This window comes from Poeciliopsis prolifica, unplaced genomic scaffold (assembly GCF_027474105.1).
Source record: "Poeciliopsis prolifica strain line A6 unplaced genomic scaffold, Auburn_PproV2 SCAFFOLD010, whole genome shotgun sequence".
In the NCBI taxonomy this organism is placed as follows: Eukaryota; Metazoa; Chordata; class Actinopteri; order Cyprinodontiformes; family Poeciliidae; genus Poeciliopsis; species Poeciliopsis prolifica.
In genome coordinates this window covers 9496827-9517500 of record NW_026562385.1, presented here as the reverse complement: position 1 = coordinate 9517500, position 20674 = coordinate 9496827, and the positions used below count along the sequence as shown (strand labels likewise).

Below are 20674 nucleotides of genomic sequence, written 5' to 3'. Positions count from 1 at the left end.
GGGTCGTCTTTGCTGCATTACCCTCTATTCTGGTTTCAACATCTGTTGATGGGGCAGGGCAAGTGGAAACTGCCTCCTGCCCCCCTGTTTCATCACACCCTGGAACAAAACAAAATCTTAGCAAGTATCACTCTGGTTTCTAGAGCAAATGTTCTGCACTCAAAATGAGACCAAACTAACTTATAAGCAACGTTGAGTAAATTCTCCTCAGGTGTGTGTGTGTGTGTGTGTGTGTGTGTGTGTGTGTGGTGGTGGAGGGGGCGTGTGCGTGCGCATGCGTGCGTGCGTGTGTGCGTGCGTGTGTGTGTGTGTGTGTGTGTGTGTGTGTGTGTGTGTGTGTGTGTGTGAGTGAGTGTATGTGTTGCCCTCCAGTGAACTGGCTACCTGTCCAGTTGACATCTGGAGGGAAAACTATATAAATGTTTTTTTTTTTTTTTTTTATTAATATGTGAGCATTTAATTTTTGGTGAAAATGAAACTGGAACAACTACTGCTATTGATTTGTCCAACTTATGAAGTTGTTAAATAAAATAACTCCTGTAGTCTTTCTATACATTTATAATAAAGTTATATAATAGATTAATGTTATAGAATTACTTTGCCATGTTTTTTTTAACCTTAAATGAAATAATTACCTTAATATTTATTTTTGATCATATTCAATAAATTTGAATATTACTTTAAAAAGAGCTGCGCAGTTGGCAGCACTGTTGCCTTGCAGCAATAAGATCCTGGGTTCGATTCCCGGCCCGGGGAATCGAACCCGGGCCAGGTACCCACCATGCACATGTTCTCCCTGTGCATGGTGGGTTCTCTCCAGGTCCTCCAGCTTCCTCCCACAGTCCAAAAACATGACTGTTAGGCTAATTGATACAGTAACTACATTTAATTTAGTAACTTTTTTGTAAAAATACATAATTTTAGGAGTGTCTTTACTATTAGCCTGTTTTAAGTCAATAACTTTATTTTGCTGACAAAGGTATTGTATTATTATATCGTGGAAATAATGTCTCATTATAAGTCAAATAATCCACCAGTGGAACTAGTAAGTTTTTAATCAATATGAAGGAATTATTGCTTTAAAACAAGCTCCTTTATCTTGCTGAAAAGCTACTTTTAATTGGTTTCGTCTTATTTAAAGTTTGCTGAGACATTTGCAGTAGAAAGTAGACCAAAAATACTTCAGTGTAGCGCAAAGAGCAAAGTCAAGAGAGACCATCCATCACACAGAAAGTCCGTTGAAATCTGCATGTTCTTGCTGACGAAAGCAGCAGGCAGCATCTCCCATGTGAGCAGCTGCAGCAGCTGCAGCAGCCCTCAGAGGTCCGAACCCGCCACCAAGGTTTTGTGCTCTGTGTTATAAATATGGCAATATGATCGCGGGCTTAATTCAATAATCTGGAAACAACTTAAAAGTGGGCAGAGGAGGCTCCAGTCACGACAGTTTCGTTTTGTTCCCGCTGAATAGGGTTTTCTTTTTGTTCCTCTGCACACGGGGAAAGCAGGAATGCAGATAAACGCATTACCTCGTTTAGCTGCTGTGAAAACGCGACATTGTTCAGACCACTGGCCGAGGCGAGGGAGTGTTTATAGTAATTTATTGAAAGTTAAAAGTCTTGATCTCCAATAAAAATCTGAAATATTTCGTTTGCAATTTTTATTTAAACCTCTTCTTTTTATTTAAACACAGAGTACAGATGAGAGTCCAGCATCGGTTGTATTCATTCATCCTATTTGTATACGTCACTGTCTAATACAGTTTAAAAGCAGAAAAGTACTGCAGAACCTGGTCATTGAATATGTTAACAGATTATCATTCAGAGTGGGATTATGCTCCTCTTGCTATGATACAAGGTTCATATCAGATCTCAGTGTGTACATCTGGATATTTTGTTTTTAGAAAATTACAGCCGGTTTTTGTGTTTGTTCTTTTTGAATGTTCATATATCCTGTATCTGTCTGTTATTTTTGTGTTAATGAAAAAAACTACAAACTTAGAATAACATGGCCGCCCACATAGCCTTGACAGGCCATACCAGGACATGCACAAACTTCACAAGAGGTTGAGTAGTACGAGGCAAAGCTATGAAGTAAACGAGAGACAAAACTGTACAAATACTCCTCATTTATTTTTATCTAGGTGTTGCAGAGGATTCGGTCCAGGAGGTTCTGAAGAAAACAGAACCAGCAGTCGAGTTTCATTCGCCCCCATCGGAGAGAAACCTTCAGGGAGCCGCAGATGGCTCCTGTCGCCCGACGCGCCAGCCGAACCCAAAATGTGAGGACGACTTCAGCGTTTGCAGGGAGCGCGGCGTCAACGACCACAGAGTCCCACTTCCTGCCACCGAGCTGGGCGGCACCGTGCTAGTCACGGCCAAAACCGTGTAGAGTTGTGAGGTGAATCTGTCTTTGTCTACTTATGATGTTTTATAGATCAACATAAAGTTGTTTTTCATTCCTGGACAAAAACCAAGAACTCCAGGATGCTGTTTAGTTTTCCCCAATTAATCGAAGACTGAAATTGTATCATTCATGTTTAATTAATTGTTATTATTCATAAATCTGTAGAGTTTTTGGAGATAATCTGAATTACCTATCAATTTCCATATCTCTACTAGGGTTGTAAAATGTCTTTCTATGTCTCAAAACTGCAGCAGTTTGTACAGAAAATGCAAGTTTAAAAAAAATTTGAACATAAAACACAAAATACTTAAAATGTTTTGTTCCACACTGAAAATCTTTATTTAATAAAACACAAAAATCATCACAAAGATATTTCAGCTGTTTTGAAAACAAGGTGGCATCCGTGTGCCAAGACAGAAAAAATGGACGTGAGTTCACTTGGCGAAAGCTGGCGGCAGCTTCAACCATAAAAGCCCCCCGGTCGCCATCTTTGTAGTATTCAAGAGAAATTTGTTAGCTTTATGCTATCTTGCAGAGAGTGAGTGTTTTTTATAATAACATCATTTAGTTCCAGTCAGACATTTACATATCCTCCTCATGGAGGCCATTTTGATTTTGGCCGTTCACTGATGCCTCCAAAGGTGCTTTGGATCCATCATCAGTGATTTGGAAAGAAATAGATGCATCCATTTATTTTTGTGTTTGTGTGTAAATTTTCTTAAAACCACACACTGACAAAAACTATAAATACAGGTTCAAATGTGCATAGATGCCTGCTGATATTTGAATAAATGTCCTTTAACATACTTTTCATTGCCATCAGTTATGTAGAGTAAAAAGTGCCATTTTACAATAAATTACTTTGCCATAATTATTTAAATGTGTGTTGAACATGTCCAACACAGTGAAATTGTTGATTTCAGTCATAAACTTGGAAAAAAAAAACATTAAATATTGTAGTTGTCTCTATATTTAAAAAAATATTTGGGTATTTATTTTGTGTTTCAAAGCAGTTAATGACATAAGTTATTTAGTTTTTGTAATTTGGCACTCTTCACCTCTTCATAACCAGCGAACTCCTAACATAAATCTGTCTGAATATTTCACCATTATTTTTTGGATAGTGTTCATGTAAACTAGTTGTGGAACAAAGGAAACCAGCATGAACCATCTGGAGTGACTTTGACGTCACTTCTATTGAAAATCTGTGGACTTTGCTTAAAAACTGAGACGGAGCCAAAAAAACCCCAACAAACAATTATTTTAAATATAATCTGGAGGTCAAAGATCTAGCCAGAATTATTCCAGAAGCTTGCAAAAACTGGGGGGCGTTCATGCTGAGTTTAATGTCTGTCTGGATCTTCGACTTCTCCAAGTGTAGCTACTAAGTTAGCAAGAGAATGTAGATCCACTGTCGTTTGCAGCAGATAAAGTTTATTTACATGGTAAATAATTTGTCATACTTTGCGATAAACCCTGCAGACAACAAAAAGTAAGAACACTTTAAAAGTGAACAAAGACACTTTCCCCTCGTCTTTCGTCTCTTTTTCTTGGAGAAAAATGTCTGTAGTTTCAGATTACACGAAGCTCAAGCTAAAAATCTAGATAATAATTATGTTATGAATCGAGTGCAAAGTATTGGCTCAGAAGAAAAAAACGAAGACTGCAAAATTTTGTACCAATCAGTTTGGCAGATGCATTCTGTGGAGTGAAATATATCCCTGTGCTTGAAGTAATCGCCACGAGAAGCTGCTGCTCTCTCAACGGTGAAGGACTGTGACCTGGGCAGAGAGCCCATGATGTCACCGTTGACCCACCTGCTGCATCTGCACCGTCTCACTGACTCAGCAGAACGGTCCCAACAGATGTTTAGTCCCAAACACTGGGCTCAACAAAGTCTTTCCTGTAAATCTCCTCTGCGCTTCGTCACAGGAACGTGCTGGGATTGTCGGTGACGGCCAGGTGGAAGTACTCCGGCGGGCTGTCCTTCCTCAGGCTGCCGGTGGCGTCTTTCCAGCGGACTCTGGTGGACAAGGTCTTCCTCTTTTCGAAGCTGTCTCTTCCGGCTCGGTGCTTCTCCAGGCTGGACACGATCATGTCCGCCAGGTCCTGCTGGAGCCTCTGGAAGTTTTCCCTGAGACAAACACGGATGGATTATTACGGTTCATGATCCTCGTACTCAACATATCTGAATGTTTGGCGTAAACGTAGAGGCTTGACTCACGCCGTCGGTGGTGTGGGCAGGTTGTAGGTTCTTCCTTTTACACCTGTTAGCCAGTAGGTCATTTCCTTCCCTTTTCCCTGAGAGTCAGGAAAACACAGACGAGCTTACATGCAACGTTTGTACATGTGTGGACGCAAGGTAGTCAAATTATCTCACCTTCAGGTACGTCTCTCCTCTTTTTTCAAACTCAAACTGACAGTCTGTCCTCCCCAGGATGTTGATTGTGGACTGGCTCGCATGAATCCTCAGAGCTGGAAGAGAAAGTGGAAATCGCTTGTCAGATGTCGAGATCTGTTTCTTTCCAACAGTCTTTTTCCGGATTAGTGGATGTTCCCTTACGCAGGCCCGTGGACTCCATCCGAGACGCCGTGTTCACCGTGTCTCCAAAGAGACAGTAGCGAGGCATCTTGTTTCCCACGACGCCGGCCGCACACGGACCTGGACGTAGATCAGGGATGAGCAACATGGACTTAAAGTTTATCACAATATCTGGGGGAACTTTTTTAGGTGACCAGAGGCCGTGACTGCATGGTGCAGCACTCGCAGCCCAACAAACAGATGATGCTCTTGAGAAACATTCCTATTTGTAAAACATCTCTTTAGGACACAAAAAATAGTTTTTTCAAACGCATTGATATTTGTTGGTGCTTTTGTGAGTAATCAGAAATATTTGGTACCTGAATGCACTCCAATACGAATCCACAGAGGAATCCCCGGCAGGTGCTGCAACTCAAAAGTCCCAACAAACGACAGGAGGTCGAGGGCCATGTGGGCGATGTCCACCGCATGTCTGTCGCCGTTTCGCTTGGGTAACCCTGACGCAACCATATAGGCGTCTCCTATCGTCTCCACCTGGAGGCAAAGGGAAAAAATAACTAAAACAACAGCTAGAAAAACAAAATCAGGCTTTTTTACTAGTTTAATTTTGACCGTATCGCTCCACAAATGTGGGATTAATAAATAACCGAGCAGATGCAGCAGATACCCTAGAATGGGACAGCTGCCTGCGCCGTAACACTGAGCTACCTTGTAGACGTCATGGTGATCCAGGATGCTGTCAAAGTTCTTGTAGATCTCGTTCAGCATGTCCACCACCTCCATGGGGGTGCTGTAGTGGCAGAGGGAGGTGAAGCCCACGATGTCACTGAAATAGATGGTGACCTCCTCAAACAGCTCGGGCTCCACTCTTCCTGTCTCCTTTAGCGAGCGCACCACAGGCCTAGGCAAACGCAGGGAGGGGAACGCATCATTTTCAGTTTATATGTGAAGATTTGTAACATGTAGACACTTTGTGTGTCCATGTCATCGGTCAATAAAGACAGTCAGTTGTAATACTGTAGATATATTTAGTTTTTAGGAGTGAATATAGCGACTTTATGTTGTCTCCAGGCGTCATAAAACAAAGGTTGCTGAAATCATTTTGTACAGCTATGGATCTCCTTTGCTTTCACTCATCTGTTCCGGGGTTGTTCAGTAAATGGCCGTACCCAGGCAGCAGCATGAAGTTGAGGCGATCCGCTCTGTCCCGCTCGGCTTTGTACAGAGCCGTCCTCTCCTCCACCAAACACTCCAGAGTCCTGGAGTACATCTGCAGGCGGCGGATCAGGTTGTCCATGTACGTCTCAGTGGCCTGGTTGTGTAAGTTACTGTGGAAATAAAAGCAAAAAATTAAAAAACTGGCCTTAAAACGTCACCTTCAGCCATATTTGATGTCGACGTACCTGAAAATCTTTCGCAGCGATAACTCTATCCTCTTGAAGTCCGGCCTTCGCTCAGGGTCTTCGTCCCAGCAGCTCTTTATCAGCATGTAGAGCTGCGTTCACAAGCACACGGGAGGCAGAACAACGGCTCGTTTATTCAGCTGGAACTGATAAAGACGGTCTATTTTTATAACGTTCACCGTGCATGGCAAGATTTTGGACACTCCTTGAACTTTTTACTCTTTGTCACGTTGCAATCACAAGCCTCTTTATGGATTTCGCTGGGATTTTATAAGATAGACAGACCAACTATTTTGAAGTGGAATGGTTTATGTTGCTTTGATAGCTCTAAATAAAATCTAATCTGGAACTAAATGTCTTCAAAGGTCACTTAACTAGTCAGTGAAGTCTCACTAGTATAAATAGTTGTTCTTTAAAGACTACCCTCGGATGGGGAGATCTTTAATCAGATTTATTCAACAACAATCATTATTTGAATTTGAAAAAATAAACTTTGTAGCTATCCATTGATTTGTTTTGGTCTTTATCATGAAATCCAAATAATGTGAGATCATTTTAAAAAGTTTAAGGTGTATTCGTAATGTTTCCATGCTATGGATAGTCCCTGTTTTGTGATAACAGCTTGTTAATGTGATATTTACCTCGATTTCTCTGTCTGATACGCCTTCAAAGTAAAGGTCCGGTCTGAAGAAGCCGTTTCCTCTGGGATGCTGAACCCTGTGCAGCTTTTCTGAGAGATTGCAGAAGAGCAACGTCAAAACTAATAGGAGCTTGATCACACACACAAAACAAGCTGATTTAAATCTTTTAACTAAAATAGACAAGCAGAGAGTCTTTGCAGCGACGTGCCTGCAGTGTTAAAGCAGGAGCGGGTGTAGAACGGCGTCTGCCTCAGAACGATCTCGTGTGCGATGATGCCGTAGCTGTAGACGTCGCCTTTCTGCGACACGCCGTCTTTGCGCAGATGCTCCGGAGCCGTCCACAGATCTGAAAGGGAGCGACGGAGAGAGGCTGAGTGTCCAGAAATCTCAGGTCCAGGATGAAGGACCAGAAGGCGACAGTCACCTCTGCCTGGCATCAGGATGGTGTGGCAGCCAAAGTCTGTGATCTTGACAACCATGCGGTTGTCGACCACGCAGTTGGTGGACTTGAGGCGACCGTGGACTGGAATGCTACTCGAGTGCAGGTACGACATGCCCTGTAAGGAAGGGGGTGGAAAAGATCACATTTGATGTTTTGCAGAACTTTGCAGCAAGCATTAACAAACTTTTGTTCACATTTTGCTGCCTGAGGAGCCACAAACCTCGTTGCTTTAGCTGGATTTTATGCAACAAACCAACATGAAGCAGTGTGAAATTATAAAGTGGAATGAAAGAGTTTACAAGGTTTATTCCCTCAAAATAAAACCTGGAAGATGCATTTTATTCTGTCCTCTTAACTCTGACACCCCTAAATGAAGCCCAGAGAAACCAATTTCTTCAAAAGTCACCTAATTAGAAAATCCACCTGTGAGTAATTGAGTCATGATTTCAACAATACTAAAACTGACAGCGCAGATGACCTTTAATGCAACTTTCCTACGAGTAAACATGGTGTTGGCAGTATCATGCTGTGGGCAGGCTTTTCATCAGAGTTGATCCACAGGAAGCTGGATGAAGCTGCTTCTCCACTTCGTGTTTTAAATCAAATTCCAATGAGAAACATTGAAGTTTGTGGTTGAAATGAGACAAAATGTAAAAAAAACCCAGTTTTTAGCATTTCCTCCGAGATGTCACGTTGTGTTAATATTCGTCAAATATTTTATGATAAATTTACGCTGGAAACGGTTGAAGGTGCTGCGTCATCAAGTACGCGACAAAAATGCTCATTTGTTGACATCCGAAACGAATATTTTCAACGTGACACCAGATAAGATCAATAATGATAATATCAATACCTTGGCGATGTCGTACATGACGGATATTTTAAACTCCATGTCCATGAAGGTCTCATCTGGGTAGGATATCCTGTCGCTCAGGATGTACTGCAAGAGGGAAAAATAATATTAACAAGAGTAGAGAGAATACTTTTTTTTTTGGCTCTTATCACTCAGCTCACAGCCTCTGGTAGGTGAATGGAAAAAAGTGATACACTTAATAGACCTGTGTGTGTGTAAACCTCAGATAGTGTGTATTCACACACACACCATTAGCGATGAGGACACAGAGTGTCATAAATCATAAAGAAGGCAATAAGGTAATTAGGGGCGGCGTGGAAATAAGGCCACTGAGTAACAGGATGTGTGTCAGGTTCCAGGAAGTGAGATCAGAGCAACGGGGACAGAAATGGCTGCCGCTGCAGATTTTAGGCAACATCAAAAGTAGGATAAACTTTTAATTCCTGAGTGGCTCAAACATGAACAGTAGCGGCTACATTTAATGACGCTGTGGTGGAAAAATTACAATAAGGTCACGTCTGCTTGTCGTAAAGTTACATGTTTTTTATTATTTCTTCTATGGTCCCACCAAGATAAAGCTGTTTGGGTTACATGTACAAGGTTGGAAGTTGTTTCTCACAGCTGCATGGGAACCAGAGCGTTTATTTTTTACTGTACAGCATAATCTCACATTAGGACATTTTTGAAAAAGAAAAACGGATTTAAAAAAAAACAATTTTTAAGTTCTATATATTTTGTGATTAAAAAAATAAATCTTTTTTTTTATTAACAAAATGTTTCCCTAGTCTTTTAAAAATATATAAATATCATTTTGCACATTTCCTTCAGTCTCAGCAAGCTACTTTTAATAACTTTGCAGTTTTATTTTTGTTGTGTTGCAAATTATCCGTCAGGTGTTAAACTCGCGGCTCGGGGGCCAAATCGGGCTCGCCGTACGTGTTCATGTGGCCGTCTGGACTCTAAACTCACATAACCAGAACTTTAAGATAACAGTTGTGAGCTTAAATGCTATTCTATCAGTCAAAACACATCAGATTTAATTTGTGTACTGACAAATTACATCAATGTAAAAAAAAGTTGTATTATCTTCTTTAGTTCTTTTTTTTATGTTTAATCTTGTGTGAATCTGCCAGCTTTAATTTGCCGGTCAGTTTGCACAGACAATAAGGGACATTATTATTATCTTCTATTATTCCAAAATTATATTAGATTCAAGAATCAATAGCAGCTGTTAATACTTTGCACTATCACCTTTTACCTTCAGGGCGCTTTGTGATTAAAAGCAACTATTTCTTATTATGCCCTTTAATTTCTCACTCAAATTAAAGGGCAGACTTATCTGAATCACTGTGAGAATATGTCACTACAATAGCAAACAAAAGATTAATTTCAAAGCGTTCTACACATTTTTTCCATCGTTTTATGAACCTAAAATCCGTCTTTCTTCCATCCAGTTTTGCTGAGCACACCGAATGACACTGATTGTATTTTCAAAATACAATTAAGGAATTTATAGAGTGATTAAACACAGAAGAAGGTGGGAAATGAAAGTGAAGCCAGAGACATGATGGGCTCTGATCTTACCCTGAGGGATCCCCGCTGGCAGAGCTCAAACACCCCGAAGACGCCGTACTCGAACTTCACTGTGCCGTAAAACTTGGCCAGGTTGTAGTAATCGATCCGCAGCAGCTGCAGCGCAAACACACATAATGTCAGATTATGTAGCGTAGACGTACATCTGTACTGTGTGTTTTAGTAAATAAAACTCAAAGGATCTCACAGTGTTGAGCTCAATTTTCTGCTCCTCTGTGAAATCTCCTTCTGCATGCTTCAGCTCTTTCAGGATCACGGGCTGGGAAGGACGTTCAACAAACATGCATCACTGTTCGTTTACAATCCGGTTGTGGATTTTCGGAAGCGGGAATAAAATTACCTTCTTGTCGTAGCAGCCTCGCTGTCTGAAGTATGTGCTGTCCTTCCTCTTGTCGTCGTCGATCTGTTCCAAAAACAACAACCACGGATTTTTAAATCAATAGATTATTATGAAAGGACTCCCAGTCATTAATTTAATAGATGCTCCACAAGCCGGAAAGAAAAACAAGCCACATAAACCAATGTTTACCCATTCAAGTCAATTGGATTAGGGTCTGAACTTTGACTGGACCATTCTAACTCATGGAGGTTATTCGAACAATTCTACAGAACACTGAAAAAGAGTGTATATAAAGTTCAGTGAATTTGTTATGAGTAATTGAATTAAATCTGTCCAAGTGAACATATTTAGTTTAGCTAGTTTTTGTGTTAAGCAAATGTAAATAAATTAAGTTTGACAAACTTAATTTGGTTAGGTGGAACAGATTAACTAAATTTTTTCTTTAACATGGATCACTACAGAAAAATGATTTTACTAATGCAAATGGACAGATGGACGGACAGACGGCTACATCAATAGGTAGTCTTCATGTTCCCAAAGAAATCTACTATAAATGTATCATTTTCAATTATGTAAATATTGTTTTAGATAAGAGACAGTGTTTTAATATGCAAAAATAAATAAAATAAAATAAAATAAAAATGTTTGGGCCACATACACATAATACACACTAAATGCTCTTACACATCTTACACAATAATGATTATTATTGTTGGTGTAACAATAAAATATTATTATTTTGTTATTTGTTGTAAAATAATCGCTGATCTCTTCCCATTCTTCGCCTTTAGCAGATGATAAGATATCAAACTTGTTCTGGTTTACTGTAAATTTTTATTTTCAAATAGTTGAGATAATGCGACACGCTTAACTATCACTCTGCATTTCAAGATCCAAATGATTCTTTTTTGACTTTGTTTCTCCTGCAAGGCTAAAGTCGGTGGCCGTAATAACGCCGACGTGATGTAAGCTAATAACAAATGATGCTAACGGTAGCAGGCATGTAACAGCAATGCAGCAGGAAAGATGAAGCATCTAGTATATGTGGAGGGGGGGGGGCTAATGAAATTCTGCCTAGGGCCGCGGAAAAGTCTGGACCGGCCGTGTTGGACCCAATAAAGTTTCGTTACGTTTCTATTCACTTGGCTTTGTTTCATTTGGTACCAGCTTAACGGTTCAGTTTGCTGCTGGTCGACGGTCCTGACCTTCAGAGAGACTTCCTTCTCATCAAGAGGACCAATCAGGTGCGGACTGATGTGTGACCACTTCTTCTGCATCAGACGCTCCTTCCTGTTCTGCCTGGCGGCGTCCACAGACAGACAGTGGGGTCAGTCACAAAATATCTTCTCTTTTTTTCCAGTTTATCTCTGCAGTCACTCACGAAAGGAGAGCAGGGGGCCGTTTGCATTTACAGACGTGAAAGGTTTCCAGCGTTTACCTGTAGAAGATGAGAGCGATGGCGGTCACTACGACAACGCTGACGCCCAAAACGATCACGATCACGCCCTGTGTACCCAAGTCTGAAGAAAAAAACACACGTTAGCGAAACAAAATGTGGATCTTTAACAGCTGTTGAAATAATCCTGTAGTGCGACATCATATCATCCAGGTTTTTATGTCTCTGTTAAACGACACTGTGAGAAATAATTTACAACTTCTCTTGATGTGATGTGACGCTGCAAAAAATCCAAAATCTCACCAAGCATGTTTGTCCAGCTTCTAGAGCAAATATCTTAGAACACGTGGAATCGGACGACACTAAGATCCAAGTAAATTTCATTTAGAGGATTAGAAAAACGTCTTGCTATCAGTAAACCCGACGTTTCTCGTCAATATAAAGGATGTGACTTAAAACAAGCTCCAGCGTCGAGACAAAATGTCATTTGTCTTATTTCGAATGGGCTCAGATATTTGCTCTAGAAACATTAACGCTCGTTACCTTCTGGATTTTCAGGTTCATCATCGGGAAGTTGGCCTCTCCAGACAAGAGCCGGGTTCGGGTGCTTTTCAATGGTTCTGTTTTGCGACGAATCAAACACGAGCAGAGTTTCATACTGTGGGAGCAGAGAAAATGAAATCAAAACACATGCTGCTGTTGCTCTGGCTGCGCCGGCTGGTACACTGACTGTGAGCTCACCTTCCCGGTTTTCACTGACGTGTAAATAAAGGAGAAGTTCACGTCTCTGTCTCCGTGCTCATCGAGCACAACTTGTCCTCCAAGGCCTGGAGGACAACACACACGTCATTAAACTGCAGTAAATACAGCACACCTCTGAACAGTTTGAAAAAGGTCTCTGCAATGGCCTAGTCAAAGTCGGCATTTAAATCTGCTACAGGAAGCTTTGGATGCTCTGAATGAAAATGAATATTAAGTCACAGGGTTTAAAAAAAGGCTTTTTTTCAAACACTTGATCTCAATTGTCGCCAGCGTTTGGTTTAGAGGGTGATCACCGTTTCCCAGTTTGGTTCGTTCAGCTTTTGTCTTTAAGACAAATTAAACCCTTCGTCCGACACCAACATTTGTTTGACGATCTGAAACGTTCACGTGGAAAAAATCACGGAATTTGTCAGAAATGTCTAAAATATTCTTAGACGGTTTATTGCCTGACTGGTAAAAGCAACTTATTTCACGACTGCAGAAGCTTTTTGAGGAGAATAAAGAGATTTAAATGTGCCTCACGATTGTTGGCTCACAATCTCATGTGAAAAAGTAGAGCGATGAACTTCAGTATGGATCATAAACTGGAACAGATTAAGTCAATGATGTTTTTGTAAAGGGTCAAAGGTCAGATTACACTTTCATTCATAAGCCACGCCCACTTTACAAGTCACTGCCTCAGGAAAAAACTCTGGGTGAATGAATGGATTGATTCATTGATTGATTCATTGATTAATGAATGGCCACAAAATTCAATCCAAAATCTCATCAGATTGCAATCATAAACAGTTTGGAATAACTTTTATCATTATTAGAATAATCAATAGTGTTTTATATACATGTACAGGTCAAATGGAGCCTGAACTCTCATTTATTGAACCGTTCAAAGACTCAATAAATTTATGGCTTTAATTGTGCGAGTCACAGTGTCTAAGCTGATCTCAGTATTCGTTCCACTTCTGACTCTCTATCCCACCTATTACAGCCTCTGAGGTAAAAGATTTGCACTAAAGTCGACCATAAAGTCCTTTGTCATTCACCCTCTAAAAGACTGAGATCCAGATAGTTATTGGTATTTAATTTGTTGCCTGGTTATCAATAGTTTCTTCAGTCAGCTGTGTTTAGTTTAGAGTTAGTATTCTGTTGTCCTGAAATTTCTTCTTATACGTCTGACGTCCCGCCACGCTGACAGTGCGCCTCACCCTCCATAGTCACGTTTGCAAACGGGTTGTCGTTGACGTCTTCAGAGCTCTTGCCGAGCTTTTCTCTCAGCAACCAATCTCTCAGCACTTGTCCAAAGAGCAGAGCTCCGTCATAATATCCAGCCACGTAGTCATTTATCTGCCCGTTGTAAAAAAAGACAAAAAGAAATCAAACAATATCTTCAAACAGGTTCCACTGTCCGGTCTTCGTTGGACGTTGGCTCACCAAATCGTTGTGCGACGAGTTGGAGTCGTAGCTGTAGTTCCTCTGCGGCAGAGTGACGACCAGGACGTCTTGCATCCAACCGTGGGCCGTTTTGTTGACGTAATATTCGGGGCTGGATTGAGAGGAAATGTCTTACTTTTTTTAATTGTGCAGAGAGTGAAACTGAGAGTGGACTTACTTGTAAAGATCAAGAAGAATGAACAAGGTGTCTGGGTGAATCTGGTCCACATCGTCCTTTATTAAAGAAATTTCTTCAGGGCCGCCACACAAAATAATAACTGGAAGAAAAGAGAATGTTTTTTTCTTTCAGTGTGAGTCAAAAAGTCTAAAAACACTCGCCAGGAGCACGGCGGCCATATTGAGTTTGGGCCTTCATGAAAGCATTGGAGCGAAAAAAACCCCAGAGCAAACCTTGATGTTGACGTTAACCTGCTGCATCCAACATGGATGGCAACACATTTTAAAATAGATACATAACTTTATAACATGCCATCAACAAATGCGTCCAGAAATAAGAGCTTTCCCTAATTTATTTGATCGTACTGTGTGACGAAAATCGATATTTGGTTCTGATATTTGGTTCTGTATTGATCGAACTGTCTGAGATCTTTGCACCAGCACTTCTTGAGTTTTTGTTGTGGTCTTTGGTGATTGTTCACCATCTGCTTATTCACCTGCCTGACAAGAACAACGCAGCAAATTCACTCTAAAATAAAATAAAACAAAATAAAATAAAAGTCACTCACAAAATCCGCAAGAAAATGGTTCAGCTCAGAAGGATCAGGCAAAAAAACACTCTAAAATTTCAAAAAATTTCCTTTTTTTAAAAATTGTTCTTAACTTTTTCTGTTTCGTGATAGATTAATAGTGTTAAAAAAAAACAAAGCAATAATAATAATGATAATAAACTCACTGTTGCTGTGGCGATTCGAGGTCTTCATGATCCTCTGCAGGTCCTTCTTTTCCCGCACCATCACCCTGTGCGTTTGCGACGCAAACCTCGCAGACGGCGCCTCCAGCGCGTTGATGTACCTTTTCGGAAAAGCAGAGGAAAAAAAAAAAAACAAGACGACGTCTTCGGTTATCCGAGGACAGGAGTGCAAGTGAAGTCGAACTTCCCAGCGGCTCACCAGAAGCAGTCTTCGGTTGCATTGTTCACTTGCTTCTTGTACACGTAGAACTTATCCCACTCGGGCTTAAAGCCCAGCTCCTCGGTCTTGAAGTTCAGGAACAGGTCCATGATTTTTCGAGCCGGCGGCAAGGTGCGCGTCAGTTTGGGCTTGTGGTCGCAGGAGAGGCCGAAGCTGCCAGCAGAGATGATGGGGATGCTCAGGGTCAAGCCGATCTCCTCGCTGCGAAGGAGGTGCGAGAGTTAAGCCGGACCGAGAAGACGCGCCTGGTTCGAGAAAACTTTCAGCTGCACTTACTCCACTAACTGGAAGGTGGCGAAAGTACATGAAGGTCCCAGCATGACGCATCCGACTTCGTTGTTGCGCTGCAACACATCATCACAGCACAAGATGATTGGATATTGATCACAAATGGGTTTGAAAGTTTGTCGATCACTGGATGATTCACTCCCTAAAAGAAAACCGTTTCACTGCAAAGACTCTGAATGTTACCAGACATTTTTGTTTTAGTTCCTAGTAGATATCTTAGTGAACTTGAAGTAAGACAAAACTAAATAACAAATAACTTTTTATATTAAGTCAACAATTACTTCATGTTTAGCTGTTCTTACACAAAGTAGTGCAGAGCAGAGAAGTGACCCCTGGTTTTTCACACTTTTTACTGATAATTACCAGAACAAGTTCAGCCCCCAACTCTCTGATGCTCCTAAATAAAATCCAGTGAAACCAATTGCATTTAAAGAGAAAAGGCTTTTTTAAAACGCAGAAAACTGTGTGCCGTATTGTTTGTCATTTATCGCGATAAATTCCAGTTAATGTGTAAAACAAGAAACACTGATTTCTGCACTGTTTGTTCAATCGAGGAAGATAAATGAAGCTGATGATGTGATTAAATGCTGTTGTGTGCAGCTCAGTGACAGAAAATGACACTTCTTCATGCGACAGGCGTCCCGATGAGGCGCATCACAAATGGGATTGCTTTTAAGAGCAGCATTTATGTTTATGGGATGTGATCGCTGTGCCAAAAAAACAAACAAAAACTTCTTATTGTTATCAAAAAAATATTGTGATAAAGCCTTTAAGTCCACATCGCCCAACCCTGGTATCACATTTCTGACTTTCTCTCCCTGTGCTGACCTTTCACAATAAAATACAAAGGTGATTTGTCCGAGATGTGCAAAGATCCTAAAGATTTACTGATATTTTTGGACTCTTTGCATCTCCATAGGCTGCATGCAAATCGCAACAGACAGGCAGGTTGAAGTTTGCCACAAAAAATAGAGACGTTACATGAATTATTATTTTCTAAAAGGTTTCTGATAAACATGACCCGTATCTTCATTTACACATGAAAAAGACCCAGTTTTATATTAACATTGCAGGTCTTTTTGTTGCATTGTGATCACTACAAAAAACCAAAAAGGTCAAATAAAGACGGAGACGTGGAGTTCGTCTTTGTTGTCTTTACGTCTTTATTTCTGGTGGTTTCAAATAACCAACAGGAAAACCCAACAAATTAAAACTCCAAATCTGAAATGGGCTCATGACATAACACAGCGGCGTTTCTCTGCTTCACTCTGAAACATCCAGATTTCACTGTGAACCTCACGTGAAGCGGTGAAGGAGAAACAGGTTTTATTGGCCTGCTGCGCCATGAGGCTGCGCCATATATATGCGGCTGCGCCAGGTCGCTGATCTTTGACTGTGCGCCGCGGGCGCCACGGCACCGTGTTTTTTTTTTGTTGTTGTTGTTTTTTTTGTTTTTTTTTGCTCTGGCAGCGGCGGCAGATATACAGCCAAAGGCCAATCCGGCTGTCATAAAATCAAAACGCAAAAGGGGAACTCGTAGCTCGGATCCTGTCACTGGTGATGGTCCCCAAATGAAACACGAGCATCAGCGGTCCGACGGTTCCGCCTCACGGTCTTGGGGAACCCTGACCAGTCCACCGCGTTAAACAAAACAAAACAAAAAGTTAATTTCCTCTGAACACGTTTGACCAAACTTACGTCCAGCGTCTTGAGGATTGAGACTCCTTCGCAGGTGCTGCTGCCGCAGCCCTGCCTGTTGTACACGGTGGTGTTGAACCCGTTGTAGGTCGCCGTCAAAACGAGGTCCAGGCCTTGAGTCATGGAAAACAGATAAGAGGCATTAATATTGCATTTCTTTTATTGATCTCCCTGGGTTATTAAAGATTAGATTAGACCGACTTTTACCACCCAGCAATTAGCTTTCTGTCTGCGATTCCTCTCTGAAAGTATGCCACCGATCAGTCGTTATCGACAGTCAAAGAAGCGCTGGACATTATGAGAAATCTGCTTGATGAACCGCTGACTCAGGCCGTTACAGCAGGACGGCGAGGAAACCAGGACACCAGCTACTGACTCTCCGAAATCTATTATCAGAGTTCACACTGGTTGTAGCTTTTTCATGGAACATATTAGTTCCATCCCGTCTCTGCATGTTGGAGCATTTGAGTTCACCAGGAGATGCAATAAATGCTATTAAAGGTTGACCTATTAAGGGCTATAGAGCCACCATATTGCATGTTATGCAATTACGCGGCAGTAAAATAGAATTTACCCCAACGCTACTCCAACGTTGCAGCAATAATCCAAAAATAGAATGGATCTAATCTCGTGCTGCACTGTGCAGAGGCTCTGTCTGCGCTAATGAAGGTTCTCTTGTTGTAGCCAAATCAGAATGCCTGAGCAGCATGAGATATATTTATGGGATAATTAATATTTGCACCCAGCCTCACTGATAAATGAAATGAAGCGCTGACGAAAGCAACTCGCTCTGTGCTGACGCAGCAGGACACCGCGAGCTGAGACTTGAACTATACAAAATGGGCAACATAATGAGCAAGAGAATCAACAAAATGTGCTTAATGGCTTCGAGTTAAACCCCCATAAAGCCTGATCTTAGATACGCTTGCATATACTAGAAGATAAGAAACACCATCAGCAGCTTTGATCTGGGCTTCGATATGATGAATAATCGTTAACCTGAAAATTAATACGACGACGACAGTAATGTGTGGCACGGCTGTCAAAACGCTATTAAAACCAAGAGGTTCGACCAATAAGTGCCACATTTGTTTGTTCTGAGCGGGCCAATGCGTTTAATCGCTGAATTCTGGGAAAAGTTTCAGGAACTCTGCTACCCTGAACAGAATTAATCGGTGAACAAATACATGGATATGTGAGCTGAAGGATGTGTTTCCCAGCCTGCAACGCTTCCCCTTTTGGTACCATCATGCCAACTCGTCATGACTCATGAGGACATACAGCTGAACAGATGCGATTAATCGCTTTGAAAACACAAACAAATAGAGACAAACGTTAATCGACTCCAAATTTTACAAAGTAATTGAGTCCGGGTGGAAAAATTAAACCGATCCCTTTATTTTAATCTGAATGCTCTCGTCCTAATCATTTTAAAATGTACTTATTGTGTCAATTATCAGATAATCTTCAATAAATAAAAAATACTTGGAGGAAATTATATAAAATACTTTTGTTTTAAAAAAACATTTTCTTTCTTTTATTCAGTATATTTTACACAAATAAAAAAAATAAAGCAACCAGCTTTCATGTTTTTGATGGACATGTGTAAGTTAAATCTTGTTGAAATATTATTTATTATAAATGACGAAAATTTAGAAAGAAATAAAAAGATTTCCTAGCAGAAAAAGCGTGAACATTAAAATAGGTTTTTAAATGTTTGCTGATCTTTTGAGGGAAGGTGAATCTCTCCAATTCAACTAAATGCAAAAAAATAATAAAAAAAAAACACCAATTCATGATCAGCTATTTTGACTGTCAGGTTTAACAGTTTGCAGCTCATCTCACATGGCTAATTCTTGTTTGTCAAATAATTAACAAACATATGTCACCATTCTTGGTTTCGCCAGCTACTGGGAACCAGTCGGTTCGGGGTTTTCTGTACCATTGTCGATGTTTTTCTGCCTGTCCTGCTCGATGGCTCGCTCCACGGCCCCCTGCACGAAGGTCCGGCTCCACTCGTAGTTGTTGTCCTCCAGAAGGACGACGTTCATCTTGTACTTGCGTTTTGATGCCAAGCAGTCCTCCAGCATTTTGTGGCCAGACACCAGCGCGCCCAGTGCGCCCAGGTACAGGAAACAGTCCCAGCTGCCGCGCATTATCGATCAAGGGAGAGTTTCCTCAGGTCCTCACCGCTCCGGGGCTCTTCCAGCTTTCGGGTGTCACAATAAATAAAGAAATAAATAGATAAACACGAGCCGGTTCGGGTGGAACTGGAGGCCTTTCCGCGCGTCGGAGCCGAGCCTCTCCGCTGGCGGCGAAGATCCGAAAGCAGAAGTAAGAAGGTGACGAAGCAGAAGTTCTCCTGATTTACAATCCGGCATCAAGATAAGAGAAGAAAACGAGATTTTCTTTAAGATGTCGCTTCCCCCCCTAACCTACTGACCCCTAAACTTTTTCGGAGAACAAACGAATAATACCAAGATTGTGGAGCTAAAGTGTCTCCCGCCTGTGCGCCTTGTAGCTGGAGTCTAAGATCCGCTCCGCTCCGTGTTGATGGAGGCGAGTCTGTCTGTCTTCTGTCGGTTAATGAACAACCACAGAGCGACAATCAGTGCACGGCCGAGAGGGAGGGCAGAGTGGGAAAAACTCCCACACTCCATCCACACAAACATCCCACATTAAGAGAAATCGCAGGCCTAAAAGAAAATCGATGTTCGAATTGCGACTCGTCGATTTTACGTGGTTTGAAGTATTAATGCGGGAATCCTCTGCAGGAAAACCAGCGGACAATGAAAGAAAAGCAAACCAGAATGTTGTGAACATGTGCGTGGCCTGTTTGCTTTCTGACCCAACGCCCCCTGTTCATTCTTCAAGAAGCAGAGGAAGCCTTTTATGGTGGTGAAGGGGCAAAGGTCACCGGAGGCCCATAAAGCCAAGCAGATAAATATTGTTGGCTATAAAAGCGAGGTGGATTTAGACAATAAAAACCTGCTCGTAAACCATCGTCACCAACAGGCCGTCCTTACCCAATCGGACGCACAAATCAAATTAGCTGCTGGCATCGCTGAAGGCCACCGGCTTTACCGCTCAGAGCGTCGCAATGTTGTGTGCGGAAACAGCTTGAGGTCTTTGTGTTCGGAAGCATCGTTTGCGTGTTTGTTTCCTCTTCCCCGATCACGCTCGGGTTTTGTGTGGCAGCACTACGGCCGTAACTGAGGAGGCTGTAATCTAACAGCTCTGAGTTTCTGTCGTTTAATGAATGCCGTCCTCTTTAAGACGATGAGGTGATTTTCAAAATGCTTCAGTTTCGCCTAATTCCACTGTGTTTCTGTTATATGTCAAGTGTTATATAAATGTAGAACCTCATGTGACACCAAGCATTTGATACATCAGCACTGAATTTCACCAGGTGGTTGGAGTGGCTCCAACTGATGGCAGCCTGACCTATTTTTTGAGCATTTCATTAATGAATCGTGTGGAGTTACTCTTTCCCTGTTCAAAGCACTGAGCTTGAAACAGATGGAAGACAGTGACAACATAGCAAAGTGAAATGCACATTTTATGATCTTTTAATCGCAACATGAAGTTGTACAAAACTACAGAACTACTTCGCAATAAATTTGAAAATAGACCCGTCTGTTTTCTATGCAGACGTATAAAACTTGCGGACATCAAGGCCTTTAGAGAACCTCGATGGACGTGTTACAAGTTCTGAGTAGTTTGAGAGAATCGAT

The 20674-nt window shown here is 41.4% G+C and overlaps 1 protein-coding gene across 1 annotated transcript; it reads right to left on the bottom strand.

The window, feature by feature from the left end:
- Window positions 1–2850: 2850 nt before the first annotated feature.
- On the bottom strand, window positions 2851–19522 carry gucy2ca (guanylate cyclase 2Ca). The gene is made up of 27 exons (XM_055036147.1): window positions 18883–19522; window positions 16941–17053; window positions 15231–15298; window positions 14934–15155; window positions 14717–14835; window positions 13982–14081; window positions 13804–13915; window positions 13578–13716; window positions 12355–12440; window positions 12157–12271; window positions 11656–11737; window positions 11423–11516; window positions 10218–10280; window positions 10065–10136; window positions 9869–9973; window positions 8285–8371; window positions 7414–7546; window positions 7198–7335; window positions 6990–7078; window positions 6349–6440; window positions 6115–6273; window positions 5654–5846; window positions 5305–5479; window positions 4967–5065; window positions 4784–4878; window positions 4628–4704; window positions 2851–4537 (listed from the first exon to the last, which is right to left on the bottom strand). The coding sequence occupies exons 1-27, from the start codon at window positions 19094–19096 to the stop codon at window positions 4330–4332; spliced, it is 3249 nt and encodes a 1082-aa protein (XP_054892122.1). The 5' UTR covers window positions 19097–19522; the 3' UTR covers window positions 2851–4329.
- Window positions 19523–20674: the final 1152 nt, after the last annotated feature.

Coding starts and splice junctions, on each gene's coding strand:
- gucy2ca (XM_055036147.1), bottom strand. CDS start 19,096: ATGCGCGGCAGCTGGGACTGTTTCCTGTACCTGGGCGCACTGGGCGCG. Junction 12,441..13,577: donor TGCAAACGTGACTATGGAGG/GTGAGGCGCACT, acceptor GTTGTCCTCCAG/GCCTTGGAGGACAAGTTGTG. Junction 5,480..5,653: donor ATCACCATGACGTCTACAAG/GTAGCTCAGTGT, acceptor CTTTGCCTCCAG/GTGGAGACGATAGGAGACGC.